The sequence below is a fragment of the Cherax quadricarinatus genome, chromosome 46 (genome assembly GCF_038502225.1).
Source record: "Cherax quadricarinatus isolate ZL_2023a chromosome 46, ASM3850222v1, whole genome shotgun sequence".
NCBI classification, from domain to species: domain Eukaryota; kingdom Metazoa; phylum Arthropoda; class Malacostraca; order Decapoda; family Parastacidae; genus Cherax; species Cherax quadricarinatus.
The window spans coordinates 8,723,538-8,738,807 of NC_091337.1; the positions used below are offsets into that span (position 1 = coordinate 8,723,538).

The 15,270-nt window shown below is 43.2% G+C and overlaps 1 protein-coding gene across 3 annotated transcripts in view; it reads right to left on the bottom strand.

The window, feature by feature from the left end:
• Positions 1 to 15,270, bottom strand: part of Imp (IGF-II mRNA-binding protein) — a 549,054-nt gene that overhangs the window by 69,122 nt on the left and 464,662 nt on the right. Inside the window, exon 2 of one of the 3 annotated variants that reach the window (XM_053788034.2) lies at positions 3,747 to 4,113. The exons of the other annotated variants lie outside the window; for them this stretch is intronic. Coding sequence (XP_053644009.1) covers positions 3,747 to 3,841 — 95 coding nt within the window. The 5' untranslated portion in view covers positions 3,842 to 4,113. The remainder of the gene's footprint in view (positions 1 to 3,746; positions 4,114 to 15,270) is intronic. 3 annotated transcript variants of the gene reach the window in all.

Sequence of the window (15,270 nt, forward strand, 5' to 3'; positions counted from 1 at the left end):
CCATGGGGAAGAACTGGGAAGACAGGAAGCAAACCTGTCTTTAGCTTGGTGGGAACTAGGGAGCACCTAGATATTACCTGAAGACGGTTTCAGGAGTCGCAGTCCAGTCCCAGATAAGGTCTCCTGGTGGATGGCCTGATCAACTGTGCTAGTCGCACAGACTTTAACGTGTGCACCACAGCTTAGCTGATCACGAACCGACTTGAGGAACTTATTAGGTTCTCTCTCTTGAAGACAACCAGGGAGCTGGTAAGACCCCTTATAAACGAAGGTAGGGTGTTGAAAAATTTAACCCCTTTACACTTTGCCTCTCTAAAGGTATCCAATGCACCACTCTCTTCAGTAGAGGTATTTTGCAGTCTACCAACCCTCTTGATTTCTTAAGGAGTAATTACTGTGAGCAAATTTGATATCATTTCCTCCAGAATTTTTCAGGTGTAAATTACGAGGAATTTTCTTGCCTACCTTCCAAGAGAAATAGATCAATGAAATTCAAGTACTCTCAGTAATTTAGGTGTTTGAGTTTATACAAGCAGTGAAGATTCTCTGTACATTCTCCAGCTCTACAATTTCGCCAACCTTAAAACCGGTGTAATATACAGCAATAGTCCAGCCTAGAGACAGCAAGTGATTTGAAGAATATCACACTGGATTTCAAGGCATTAGTTATCCAACCTATCATTTTCCTTATGGCTGTGATAACACTGTTGTCATCCTTGACATTATCACTCGTAAGCTGTCTTGTAGTCCGGCGCATGTTGGCGGGAACTGAAAAATGAACCCCCGTCTTCAGTTTGGCGAAAACTATGAAAAAAAAAAAAACTCCGTCTTAAGCTTGGAGGTCCTATGGAAGCAAGCCTCGTCTTCAGGTTAGCTGGAACTGACGGGCCGCGGGGGCGTTAACCCCCTGAACACCCTCCAGACATACTCCAGGGAAAAACCCTATCTTCAGCTGAGCAGGAACTAGGGACACGGGAAGACGCAGCGTCTTCAGCTTTGCGGGAACTGACCCCGTGACCCAATCCCAAATCAGGCTTCCGATATACCTCTGATGAGTTCCGAGAGATTTTCTACTCCCAGAGCCCAGCCTTGAGTTAGGCTCGTCTGGTGCTTGCCTGATCAAGTAGGCTGTTGTTGCTGGCGGCCCGCTGCCCCACATAGCCATAACCTGGTTAATCTGGCACATGATGAAGATACTTGTGCAGTTTCCTTTTTAAGACTTTACACTTGTCCCATCTTCTGTTAAGATGCTGAATAGTGATTTTCCTTGTGTTGACGTTCTAGTCCCTTTACTTACTTATTGCACTCCTGTTTCATTTAGGGTATTTTACACAGTCTGCTATGTCTCTATTTTCACAGGGAGTGATTTCAATGTACAGATTTGGGATCAATCCCTCCGGAATATTCCAGACATAAATTATGATGGATGATATTTCTTGCCTATGTTCCAGGGAGTATAGTTGCAGTATGCAAGCCCAGTCTTCAGCCTGGAGGGAACTGAAACGACAGGAAGCAAGCCCAATCTTCAGCCTAGAGTCAACTGGAAGAGCATGAAGCAAGCCCAGTCTTCAGCCTGGAGGGAACTGGAGGGGCAGGAAGCAAGCCCAGTCTTCAGCCTGGAGGGAACTGAAAGGGCAGGAAGCAAGCCCAGTCTTCGGAGTGGAGGGAACTGGAAAGACAGGAAGAAAGCCCAATCTTTGGCCTGGCGGGTACTGGAAAGACAGGAAGCAAGCAGTGCTGGGCATGGCAGGAACTAGAGCTACCTGGTAGCTCCAACAAACTTATTTCACTCTCAATTATGCATGACGTTTCCTACTTTAATGCAAATATTGCCACCACTTTTTACCAGCACAGAAGAGAGTAATCTTACTTCACCTTTAAGATAATTAAAAGCATCCCAGGCAAAAACTTAATCAGACTATCGGTACCTTCAGTTCGCAGTCCTACATAACTATCAGGACTTGATTGTTCCAGTATTATTGCAATAACTGCTCTCGTTTCCTCTTGATAACCTCTATCTTTGTGTAGGCAATATTTTTTTTTTGTATCAACTGGTGGACCACAGATGTTGACAAGCGTTCTCAATTGTACTTATGACATCCCTGCATTTAATGGTACGAGTCTGTAGCCCACTTCTATTGCCATTAAGCAGCTTAAATTCACGTTACTTATATTATCTTCCAAGCATATTTCAGTAAGATCAAGATTCATTAAATCCTAGTTGTCTTTATTTTTAAGTTGAATGTGTCTAATATACCCTTCACAATTGTGCTTTGCTGCTCAAGACCATTGTGTATGCGATCTGAATTTCAATAACTTGGTGGTCAGTTTGAGGTATTCGACACCGTTATATAACGTTCCGTACCAGATCACAATTGTTGGTGAATGTAAGGTCAAGGGGCGGTATTTTCTAGTTCAATCAGTACCACTATTTCCTGGTTTAAACCCAATTTATCTCCGAATCTTAATATTTCGTTAGTGTTAGACTGTTCATCCGAACTGCCTCCTGGGATTTCATCTGCTAAATACAGAAAAAAAGAGAAAAGGGGATTGTGAGTGCACGTTTCTTATCTCTTGTCGGTTGCAAAGGAGTATATGCCAAACAAGCGCGCAGTAAATGATATTTAGGCATTTATCAGTTCTCATGTCTCTTGCCTATAAAGGTCTGTAAGTACAGAACAATACTAAGACATGAGAAGACAATTGAATTAAATAGTATTAACATTTACGTGACTCCAACCAATAATTTAAGTGGACCGCTGCATTTGTCTTGTGTTCTCTAAACGATAGGTCGTCTAACATTAGCAGTCCCTAAGTCTTCTTTTACAGATTCATTTTGTTCTACTAGATGGTCTGCCTAACTTCTGTATCTTGTGCTTGTTTTGACGTATTCATTCTTTCTGAACACTGTTGTTGTTCCTTATCCACTGAAATACTTTGACCCATTTGTAATTTGGGGGAGCTACCAACCTAGTGTGTGTTCAGAGGGTCAACGCCCCCGTTGTCCGATCGTAGACCTGGGTGTGGGGATTTCAGATTAGATCCCAGGATGGGAGAATAGTTCCAGTTTCTTGGATCGAGAGTCATTCATCAGCATCAAGGCATCCCTCTTGAAGGGCGTCTTTTATCGAGGCGAATTTCATTCTAGTTTTGGACATGTCGACAAATAATATGTGTAACTAGTGTGTATTTATGTGTTATGAGGATGAGAAACAGAAGATAGTGCCTTAGGCTACTGAACTTCCGATTTTGCACTCTTTTATTTAACACTTCTCTTTTTATCTTTTTATTAGAAATCTGAACATAAATTTCTCTACTTTTCCTGTTATGTCTATTAACCTGGCAAACACTCCATAATAGCGTTTATCAAATGCCTTTGTAAGAAAAAAGTGAACCACATCCATGTTTTGATTTCCTTCCACATCCACAAAATGGAATCATAATCACGTCATAAAAAAAAATACTGGGAGCAATGAGGACGAGGAAGTACTCTTGAAAACTGAAAACCAAACTGAGTCAAAAATAGGCCAAGAAACACTAAATATTAGAGTAATAAAATAAAGGTAACGGAATGAAGAATGGCAAGTTAAATTATTTGAGAACGTTATAAGCAGATACCACATAGATAGCTCACACCAGAAGACCCAAGAGATGAAGCTCAACATTAGCAAACTCGAAGAAATTACACACTTAATCCCTATAAAAACACAACCTTCCCTGTTCTTCCCAACCCCACACACACTCACCCATCGTCGTCGCCATTACTGAGGTTGTGTCCATGAGTGGCCTCCTCTGGGTGGGTGTTTGTGTGGGTACTGAGGTCGTTGATGGAAGCATCCATGACACTCCTGGCTTGTAGCTTTACACTGCCTTGTTAGGCTACTGACACACCACCCTGAAACTTGCTTAAGTACACCTTTCTACCTCGTGTCAACTATATTCGTCCAACAGATTAACAGCAGTTCCACAAGTTGGAACACTTATTTTCTCAGTTATCTTTTATCTTTGTTGCAAACCTTAACTTTTCAAGAGAGTTTAACGTCGAGTTGTTTACATGGAGTGGTGGCTCAGGTGGGTCACGCACCTTCTTACTAATAGCTCTCTTCTTCCTTCCTGTGGAGGTAAACAAAATTACTTATTAAAACTTTGAGAAATATGCCCAGCTATACATAGATGGTCTCCAGGGTAAACTACATAATGTGTTCTCTGAGCAATGCGACACGATGCGTATATGTGGCCTCTTGATATTTTAATGCGCATGGGGAAATCCAAGGTAATCTGATTTACCTTTGGCATACCTGTAAAAATAAAAGGTAATCCGGGTTGATTCAAGGAAGGGAAGGTTTGCTCCAATTCCACGGGCCAAGAGCATCAAGGCACTGAAGGCTGTTTCTTGTTATGGAACACCAGTTTTTTGTGGCCATCATCCACCTTGAAATAGTAACTATAGCCTATCACACTATACTTCGTTCACAAGCAGTGAGTCTCCCATGGACACTCCCACTATGTACCTGCTGATAATACTTTTATACTTTTCTAACTGTTGGTTGCTTATACAGCAACAACTGTTGAGCTAAACAAGCAGTATAAATTCAATACTGCAATAACTACAAAAAAAAAACACTTGAATATAAGATTAATATATTTAACTGATGTTAAATAAATCTAACTACAATTAGGCTGGTCTAAGGTAAGTAAGCTAGCATTAAGTTAAATCAGATTCCTTGAATTATAAAGGACTGGTAAAGCTGCCATGTTATTTTAAGTACAAATAAAAAAATTGTATGTTCGACAAAATTTTATCTAGCAATGTGTGCTATACATTTTTCAATCCAGTTAGATTTGTTTGAGAGAAGCTTCATACATAGCACCAACACAATCACATTTTGGTTGCACTGATTGTGTTGGTAGGCTGGAGAGCTAACTATCGTACTTCAACACCTCCCTCATAACTTTCCAGTACCATTAACTGAACCTTCCTTTCTTTCTTCCTCATTTTTTTTGGAATATTACATATTCAATGAACTTGTATATATTACACACATTATTAGTACTATTTAATTTAATTTAGTATCCTTATGAAACAGTTTGAAATCAGCCTAGTTCCGTAGTTTATAATTTATTTTACTTTTGTGTCCTCATTTACATAGTTTAATAATATGGGGCCCCACATGTTGATACAGTGTTCTCTTACTTTGCCCACAGCGCATCTACTTTTCACTGTTTATTTAACACATTCTCTCATCTCTCTCACTCCAGTATGTTATAGTCACATTCTGGAACCTAAGCAAAAAATAAATTAGCACTATACAAGACTCATCACTGAGTAGGCGACCACAGTGCGCAACCTCCAAGAGCTGACAGGAACGCGATACGCGGAGACTCAGGACTAACATTAACGACCCTGTCTACAGGGTAGACAGACAGGCTGTTGGAGAAGAGAGGACCTGGAAAACGGGGCAAAGGTGGAAGCCACAACTTCAAGGTAATTAAAAAGTGTAACGTACCAATGAGAATGCGGTGGAGGCTTCCTCCATTCAGAGCTTTAAGAGAAGGTATGACAGCAACCGGAAGGCCAGAATCCAGTATACAGCGGTCAAGCCAACCCAATAAGCGGGGTGAAGAGAGCTCTATCAACCACCACAATCACAACTGGGCGAGTACAGCAGCTGGTCTTCACATGCAAGGTGCAGCGTGTGGGGCCCAGGGTACACCAGGTGCTCACTCGTCAACACTCAGCATCCCAGCTGATGCTCAGCAACGCCAAGAAATGTTTTGCTTTAGAAAACAAAGCAACAGGAAATTTCTTGATGCTAGCAAAACATTTGTACAAAAAAGACAGAGGCCCCGTGACTGATCAAGGTAAGTGGGAACTTTACAGTATAATTCAGACACAATACACCAGAACAAAGATTAACCAATTACTATGCCCCTCCTAGCTTTACAAAAGGCAAGACAGCAGCAGCCAAAAAAAAAAAAAGTGCAGAAAACCCGCAATCCGTTACGGTAAATTAGATATCGTGAATGAAGGAGGCAAAGGTGCCATTGTAGACTCGTTGACAACAATGGTATCAAGGCAGGGAGGTGGTGAGCCAGTTGTAGTCACTTGCCTCACCACCACTAGCTGAGTAACTTCTGAATCACCAGTACCACCACAAGCCGAGTACTACTGAACCACCACCACAAGCCGAGTACTACTGAATCACCACCACCACAAATCGAGTACTGCTGAATCACCACCACCACAAACTGAGTACTGCTGAATCACCACCACCACAAACTGAGTACTGCTGAACCACCACAAGCCGAGTACTGTTGAACCACCACCATAAGCCGAGTACTGTTGAACCACCACCACAAGCCGAGTACTGCTGAACCACCACCACCACAAACCGAGTACTGCTGAACCACCACAAGCCGAGTACTGCTGAACCACCACCACAAGCCGAGTACTGCTGAACCACCACCACAAGCCGAGTACTGCAGACCCCCGTAAGTAGAATTACCAACAAACTCCCTGCAGTCTTCAAGAGGAAACTTGGTGGGTACCTCAAGTCAGTTCCTTATCAGCCAGGATGTGGTTCAAATAGTAGCAGCCTGGTTGATCAGATTTTGATCCACAAGGAGGTCTGGTCTGGGGCTGGGCCGCGGAGGCGTTGACCCCTAAAACCATCATTCAGGTATCAGGTATACCGCGATACATCTTTGAAGAGTTACTAAAAGTTTTCCTACACCCGCAGCCCGGCTCTGGGCCAGGCATATCTGATCACTCTGTTGCTACTGGCGGCCCACTGGTTCACATTTCCATCATAGCCCGGTTGATCCGGCATCCCTGGCAGAGGTAATCGTCTAGTTTCCCTTGGAAGACTTCTACGTTTGTTCCGGCAGTTTCTGATACCCTGAGGGAGTGCTAGGCCTAAAAAAAAATTCATATACAGTACACACAGTACTTACCTTAAAATATTTGCGTCCTTAGCTTATAGTGAGTGGTGAATATATTTATTTTAGGAAGTTTGAACAAATGAAGAATGTGTATCAATGAAAACTGATGTATTAGCAAAATGCCGTAAAGCGAGACCCTCCTGTATACAGTATCCTTCACTACAGTATGTACATAATTAGGATTTCGAGGCGTTCCCAGTAATGTAAATGGCACCACTGCTTTTCATTGGGGGGGGGGGGGGGATGGTGCATCGTCTGCTTTCGTAGGGAGTGATTTGTGTGCAGATGTGTGACCAGTCCCTCAAGGATTTTCCAGGTTTAGATTATGTATCTTTCTCGCCTGCATTCCAGAGAGAACAGGTAAAGGGACTTCAGACATTCCCAGTAATACAGGATATAAGCAGGGTTTTCCAGTGGGCAGGGGAGAATATGACGTTCAATGGTTATAAGTTCCAGCTGCTTAGGTATGGAAAAAATGAAGAACTCAAAAAGAATACTGTATACAAAATTCAAAAGGATCACCAAATTGAACGAAAGGAACACGTTAAGACTTGGGAATAATTATGTCAGCTGACCTTTCTTTGAAAGAACATAAGACAAAAATCACGACAGCCAGGAGGATGACGGGGTGGGTATTGAGAACTTCCAAAACAAGAAAAATAATGCCAGTGGTGACACTCTTCAAATAGCTAGTGCTCCCTCATTCGGAATATTGCGAAGTGCTGACGGCCCCGTTCAAAGCAGGAGAAATATCAAACCTGGAACAAATATAGAGATCGTTTACGGCACAAATATAGACAATAAAGTATTTAAATTACTGGGAACGCCTTATATCTTGAACATATACTCAATGGAGAAAAGGAGAGAGAGATACATGATAATATATACCTGGAAAGTACTCGAGGGCCTGGTCCCAAATCTGCACACTGCCATAACATACTGGAGTGAGAGATATGGGAGGAAGTGCAAAATAAACCCAGTGAAGAGCAGGGGTGCGGTGGGCACAGTAAGGGAACATTGTATCAGCATTCGTGGCTCCAGATTATTCAACATCTTGCCAGAAGATATCAGAAACACCGCTGGAACAAGTGTAGAAGTCAAGAGAAAACTGGACAAGTATCTTCATCAGGTGCCAGATCAACCAGGGTGTGATGGATATGTGGGGAAGTGGGCCTCCAGCAGCAACAGCTTGGTTGACCAGGCTAGCACCAGACAAGCCTCACCCATGGCCGGGCTCCGATAGTGAGACTCTCGAAATTAATCAAAGGTAAGGTAACTGACCAAGCTTATACGTGCAGTAAAAGTTCTCTGCACATTCTCAGATCTGAAATTTCACCTGCCTTGAAAGGGGCTGTTAGTGTACAGCAGCATTCCAGTCCAGAGAGAACAAATGACTTAAAGAAGTTCATCAATGACATGGCATCTCTTGTTTTGAAAGTTATTATCCATGCTATCATTTTCCAGGCAGATGTGATAATGTCAGTGTTGCGATCCATAACGTCGTCACAAGTTTCCTCTCCTAAGGGCGGGTTATTTGTGAATGGTTTTGTTTTACTTATATAGCACTAGACCCGCTTGGTTACTGAGTACTTTTACCCATATTCCGTTTCTAACGTTATCAAACTATCATTATCACTCGCTACTGTCGTAACTAATTCATTCCAATTTCATAAATCAACATTTATTTTTCACATTCCACAATTACTCATTCCACGTTATCAAATTTAGAAAAATAAGGAGAAATATTCTCGCCATTTATGTCGAAAAAGATGCTAGGTTCTTAGTGAGGCATCCTGAGGGTAGAGGGGCATCCCTACTAGAAGTGATCCCTTACCTTAGGCACAAATCAAGCCTCGCCACCGTGTTATTGGTAACCCGACATCGAAGTGTGGGTGAGGAGGGAGGAAGGGGTCCCGTGGGTTCACCTTCCATCTTGGTCATACATACATGAAGAGCCTGATACACAACCCTCCCTAATCACGTTCACATTATAATTCAGTCCTAATTTGAATGACTACAAGTCTCATTTCATTTGAAAAAATTTTCAGTTTTGACATTTTAGCAGCGATGCGTGAGGGAGTGAAGTGAGGGGAAACATGCAGGCAGGAAGACTACGAGAAGAGAAGAAGACAGAAGCATTCACTCCAAGAAAGCAACGTCGCACAATGAAGTTCACTTACTTCAAGGACAACAGTCTGGTTGAACAGGTAATCATAAGAATAACCTGGCTCCAGGCAGGGCTCAGAGGTAGAAAAACCAGTCACAGGTACACTCATCACTATATAACCAAGTGTTGAGTAATGTACCTCAGTTGTAGCACCACTAGTCATTCATGCTAACACCAACACACCTGTATCACCATAACCATCACCAGTCATTCAGGCTCACACCAGCACACCTGTATCACCACAACCATCACCAGTCATTCAGGCTCACACCAACACACCTGTATCACCACAACCATCACCAGTCATTCAGGCTCACACCAGCACACCTGTATCACCACAACTATCACCAGCCATTCAGGCTCACACCAGCACACCTGTATCACCATAACCATCACCAGTCATTCAGGCTCACACCAGCACACCTGTATCACCACAACTATCACCAGCCATTCAGGCTCACACCAGCACACCTGTATCACCATAACCATCACCAGTCATTCAGGCTCACACCAGCACACCTGTATCACCACAACCATCACCAGTCATTCAGGCTCACACCAGCACACCTGTATCACCATAACCATCACCAGTCATTCAGGCTCACACCAGCACACCTGTATCACCACAACCATCACCAGTCATTCAGGCTCACACCAGCACACCTGTATCACCACAACTATCACCAGCCATTCAGGCTCACACCAGCACACCTGTATCACCATAACCATCACCAGTCATTCAGGCTCACACCAGCACACCTGTATCACCATAACCACCACCACCCCCGTCATTCTGGCTCACACTAATTCACCTGCTGCACTATCACCCCTGTCAATCAATCCCTACACTGCCTCACCTCTTGTAGTACCACCACTATACCTGAGATCCTGTTATATATACCCGTGACTGGTTTCGAGGATTTTCCTACTCCCTCAGCCCGGCCCTGGGCCAGGCTTGTATAATGCTTGCCTAGTTGACCAGGCTGTTGCTGTTCGCGGACGGTTGGATAATTTGATACTTGGCGAAGATACTTGACGAGCTTCCTCTTGAAGACTTCTACATTTATCTAAGCAGTATTTGTGAAATATCTTCTGGCAGATTGTTGAATAGTCTGGGCCCACGGATGTTGATACGGGTGTTCTCTTATGAGCCCGCGGCGCACATGCGTTCACCACGTAGTAGTAATGTCTGAAGATCTCACTTTCAAGGATTACAACAGTGTCACGATCACAAGTGCAAAGAAAATGATAGGATGGATAATGAGAACGTTCAAAGCAAGAGATGCCAAGCCAATGATCCTTTTCAAATCACTTGTTCTCTCTAGGCTGGAATACTGCTGTACATTAACATCTCCATTCAAAGCAGGTGAAATCGCAGATCTAGAGAGTGTACAGAGATCCTTTACTGCACGTATAAGTTCTGTCAAGCACCTTAACTACTGGGAACGCTTGGAAGCACTTGACTTGTACTCGTTGGAACGCAGGAGGGAGAGATATATCATAATCTACACTTGGAAAATCTTGGAAGGAATGGTCCCGAATCTGCACACAGAATCACTCCCTACGAAAGTAAAAGACTGGGCAGGCGATGCAAAATGCCCCCAATAAAAAGTAGGGGCGCCATTGGTACACTAAGAGAAAACACCATAAGTGTCCGGGGCCCAAGACTGTTCAACAGCCTCCCACCATGCATTAGGGGAATTACCAATAAACCCCTGGCTGCCTTCAAGAGAGAGCTGGACAGATACCTAAAGTCAGTGCCGGATCAGCCGGGCTGTGGCTCGTACGTTGGACTGCGCGCGGCCAGCAGGAACAGCCTGGTTGATCAGGCCCTGATCCACCGGGAGGCCTGGTCGTGGACCGGGCCACGGGGGCGTTGATCCCAGGAATAACCTCCAGATATTCTCCAGATTCGTATCTCTCTCACTAGTGTGACCCTCAAATATCTCCGTTCCAGAGAATACATATTTAAGACTAGGAAGGATAATTATTATAATCATAACGAAGCACTAAACTAGGAGATTAAGAAACAGTAAAGGCGACAGGGCCTGCCTTAGAGTACCGCGAAAGTTGAATATCCATTTACCTACTTTCCAATGTTATACTTATTGCCATCAATTTAAGTGCAAATAACCCCATGATCACAGGTGTCAAATACCTTTGCAAAATCAGTGTATCACATCTGTGTTTAGATTTTCTTCCAACGCTTCCGTAATTCTGTTCATCACCATCACCATAATTACCGCTAGGTAACCTGCCCACGTCTGTGAATTCCCCCTCCCCCTCACAGCTTGGCCTGAGTCCAGGCTTCTCTGTTGAATGCCTCGTCCACTAGGCTATTGGTGATAGCAGCCGGCATACCCCCCCCCCCCACCCAATCAACCTGGCTGAGCAGGCACTTGCATATACTAAAGTTGACGAATCTAGGACCACGGATGCTGACAAATTGTCCAGTACCTGTAGTACGGAAACCCTGCTTTCCACAGTTTGTTTTACACTTTTTCATATCTTTCACCCAAGTTCTTATAGCAATTTGCAAGTTAGAGTCCTGGCCACAATTATCTGCCATGTATATTTATAATGAATCTCTTTTTCAGTACCAGAGAAAACAGTCCAAGTGTTCTGAGGTGTTCCCAATAACTACTACTATATTTCCGCTAGATACCTTGTTCACCCCATTTAACATGTCAACAACCACCACTACCTTCAGAAACATTATTCGCCCCACCACCGGGCCGGGTTTTGGGAATAGGAAACAGATTCTTGGTAAATAAATAAAACCATAACTCATCTAGGTACCGTGCCCACCACCATAGCTACATCTATACACTGTTCATCACACTGCCACTCTTAACTTCTGCATAATTAAGCACCAAACTATATCCATCGTTTACAAGCCATGTCCAACGATAGCATGGCCAGCAGCATTACAAAGCTTAATACACGCGAACACAGTATCACACGTGGGTAGATAAACATCACACCAGAGAGTACTAACAGTGATGAATACTACCAAGTGTAGTAGCGAGAGTGTACTAGCCGTGAGACCCACTAACTAGCACACCTGCCGTGGCCAGCTACACTTGTGCTGGTGTTGCCCTCACTCCAAAGACTTGCACTACCAGCAAGCCCTACTCAACACGTATATAACAAGTCTGATCAAGGCATCTCCAGTAACCACAAGGTTTTCTTGTATGCACATACTACCTTCCCACACCATATGTTCTATACACACACACATACATACATATATATACATATATATATATACATACATACATAAAAAAACATGTCGAAGTACGTGGTGTCGTGGTGTTCTACGGTACGTTGTACACTACAGCTACAACACCTGTGAACTGACAGCCACATCTGTGCTATCTCGCACCTCAAACACACACACACACACACACACACACACACACACACAAACTCGTGACCCTAACGTGTGTCACATTCAAATTTATGGAAAAGACAGACATGTTAAACCTCTACAAGGTGTTAGATTTCTGTGCCTTACAAACTTAGAAATATAAATTAAGTCCGACAAGAAAAAAAGAATGGGCGAGTAACATATTCCTATACTGTAGGAAGTTCTCTTGATAGTGTCACAAACAAGGTTACTCAGAAAATTGGAGAAGCTAAACTGGGATAAAATATCAGGATGGGAAAGTTTAACTAGTGAAGTTCCATGAAAATTAGTGCTAGATCTTGCGTCTGTTCTGTTGAATATTAAATACCGAATTAGAGAAAATGTGCAAGTTTGCATATCTTGCCAAAATAATGAGTAAAATACAAACTAAGAAATATGAGAGACGTCAGCAGAAAGATTCACGAATGATGGGATAGACAGTGGAATTTAGCTTTAGAAACGTCAAGCTCACATACAGTATAACATCAACATAGGCCAGGCTCACAAACATAACAGTGACATTCATGAACGTAGAGAGTCATTTAAAACACACCCACCCACACAAACACACTGTGTGTGTGTGTGTGTGTGTGTGTGTGTGTGAGAGAGAGAGAGAGAGAGAGAGAGAGAGAGAGAGAGAGAGAGAGAGAGAGAGAGAGAGAGAGAGAGAGAGAGAGAGAGAGAGAGAGAGAGAGAGAGATAGATAGATCCAATCCTGGATAGATCTGTCATTTCAGCAGAGCCTTCAACACAGGAGGGATGTGGGTGGCCTTACTGTTATGTACGAGAAGCAAGCGTCTATACCACAAGACGGGCAGAAAGCAGCAACTTCACTGTGGCTGTACCCTTCTCCAGAACATAAGAAGGAACACTGCAACAGGCCTACTGACCCATGCGAAGCAGGTCCACGTCTCCGCCGCCCCCGATTAGCCCAATGACCCACCTATTCAGGTAACTTCCACTTAAGGAAGGAGCACGGCATCAGACCTAGTAGCACAAACTAGTCAGGTCAAACTCACACCCACCCACACCCACTCATGTATTTATCTAACCTATTTTTAAAACTACACAACGTTTTCGCTTCTATGACGGCACTCGATAGTTTGTTCCAATCATCCACAACTCTATTACCAAACTAGTGCTTTCCTATATCCTTCCTGAATCTGAACTTTTCCAACTTGAACCCATTGCTGCGAGTCCTGTCTTGGCCGGAAATTTTCAGCACGCTATTTACATCCCCTTTATTTATTCTTGTTTTCCAATCCCCTTTATTTATTCTTGTTTTCCATTTATACACCTCGATCATTTATCCCCAGGATGACGAGTATGGAACACATTCGTACAGCATTATGATGTCAACGAGATAAATTCAGTTGATCAGATGAAAATGCTAGCCCACAGATGGCTCCAACTTCATCCTGTTCCCTACTGTATGTCTCATAACTATAAAAATGCTTTCAAATGAGCTGATGTAGGTAACAGCTCTAAGATTGTCAATAAAGTTAGGAATCCTTAACCTGTAAATAGCTTGTCAATAAAGCTAGGGATCCTTAACCTAACCTTGTCAAACTCTGTGTAAAAGAGAGAGAGAGAGAGAGAGAGAGAGAGAGAGAGAGAGAGAGAGAGAGAGAGATAGAGATATTCAATGTTATTTACAAGGCCAATACTGTCAAAGTACCACACTTGGCTCCACTCCGAGGACAACGAGAATTGAGCTTCTACACAAGACGGGCAGCAAGCAGCAACTTCACTCTGACTGTAACCTTTTTCAGAACATCGCTACATCTGAAATCATTTACTCTTAGGATAACTGGAGTCTGCACCATGTTCGTACAGCATAATGATATCAACGAAATAAAGTCAGTTGATAAAATGAAAATGCTGGCCCACAGATGGCTCCAACTTTATCCTGTCCCATATCTGTATGTTTCATAACAATAAAAAGGTTTTCAAAGGAGCAGATGTAGGTAACAGCTCTTAGCTTATAAATAAAGTTAGGAATCCTTAACCTAACCTTGTGGAAGAGTGAGAGAAGGCAGAGACGGCCTCCAGGGGGAGAAACAGGTTGTTCCAGTGACAAACAAGTGGCTACTGGAGTTCAACTGAAATAATTGAAAGGTTATATAGCTTGGGAGGGGAAGGGGGTAACCGAAGACGGGGAAGAAACAACAAAATTAAAGTATCGAGGAGTAAACATCACACTAAACATATCACCGGAAGCGTACACCAACAGTACGACTTCGGCGGCATATGCGAGACTAGAGAATCTGAAAACACCCTTGAAGAACCTCAATAAAGAGTCCTTTAGTGTTTGATACACAACAAATGTCAGACCCATCTTAGGATAAGCAGAACCTGCTTGAAACCCCCACCCCATGTTCAGAAACATGGAGAGGTCCAAAACTTTGAAGCTAGTGTAATCCCAGAGCTGGGGAAGACTCAGGACGACGACTAAGGGAGACATGATTACGACGTACAAGATACTAAGAGGATCTGATATGTGGCGGCGGTAGCCGTCGCTGCAACAGATGAGAGAGATGGGAGATGAGGAGCAGGGAGAAAGATGAAGAGGGAGGACTGGAGACCAGGAGGAGAAGGGGGAAGGGAGAGGAAGGATAACAATAAGGTGAGACAAACTAGTGGAGACCTTTCACAACAGCACGTACATAATACAACAGCACGTACATAATACAACAGGGGGTTATTCCTACTTCACAAACATGAACAATCACTGCACTCTGCAAAAAAAAGG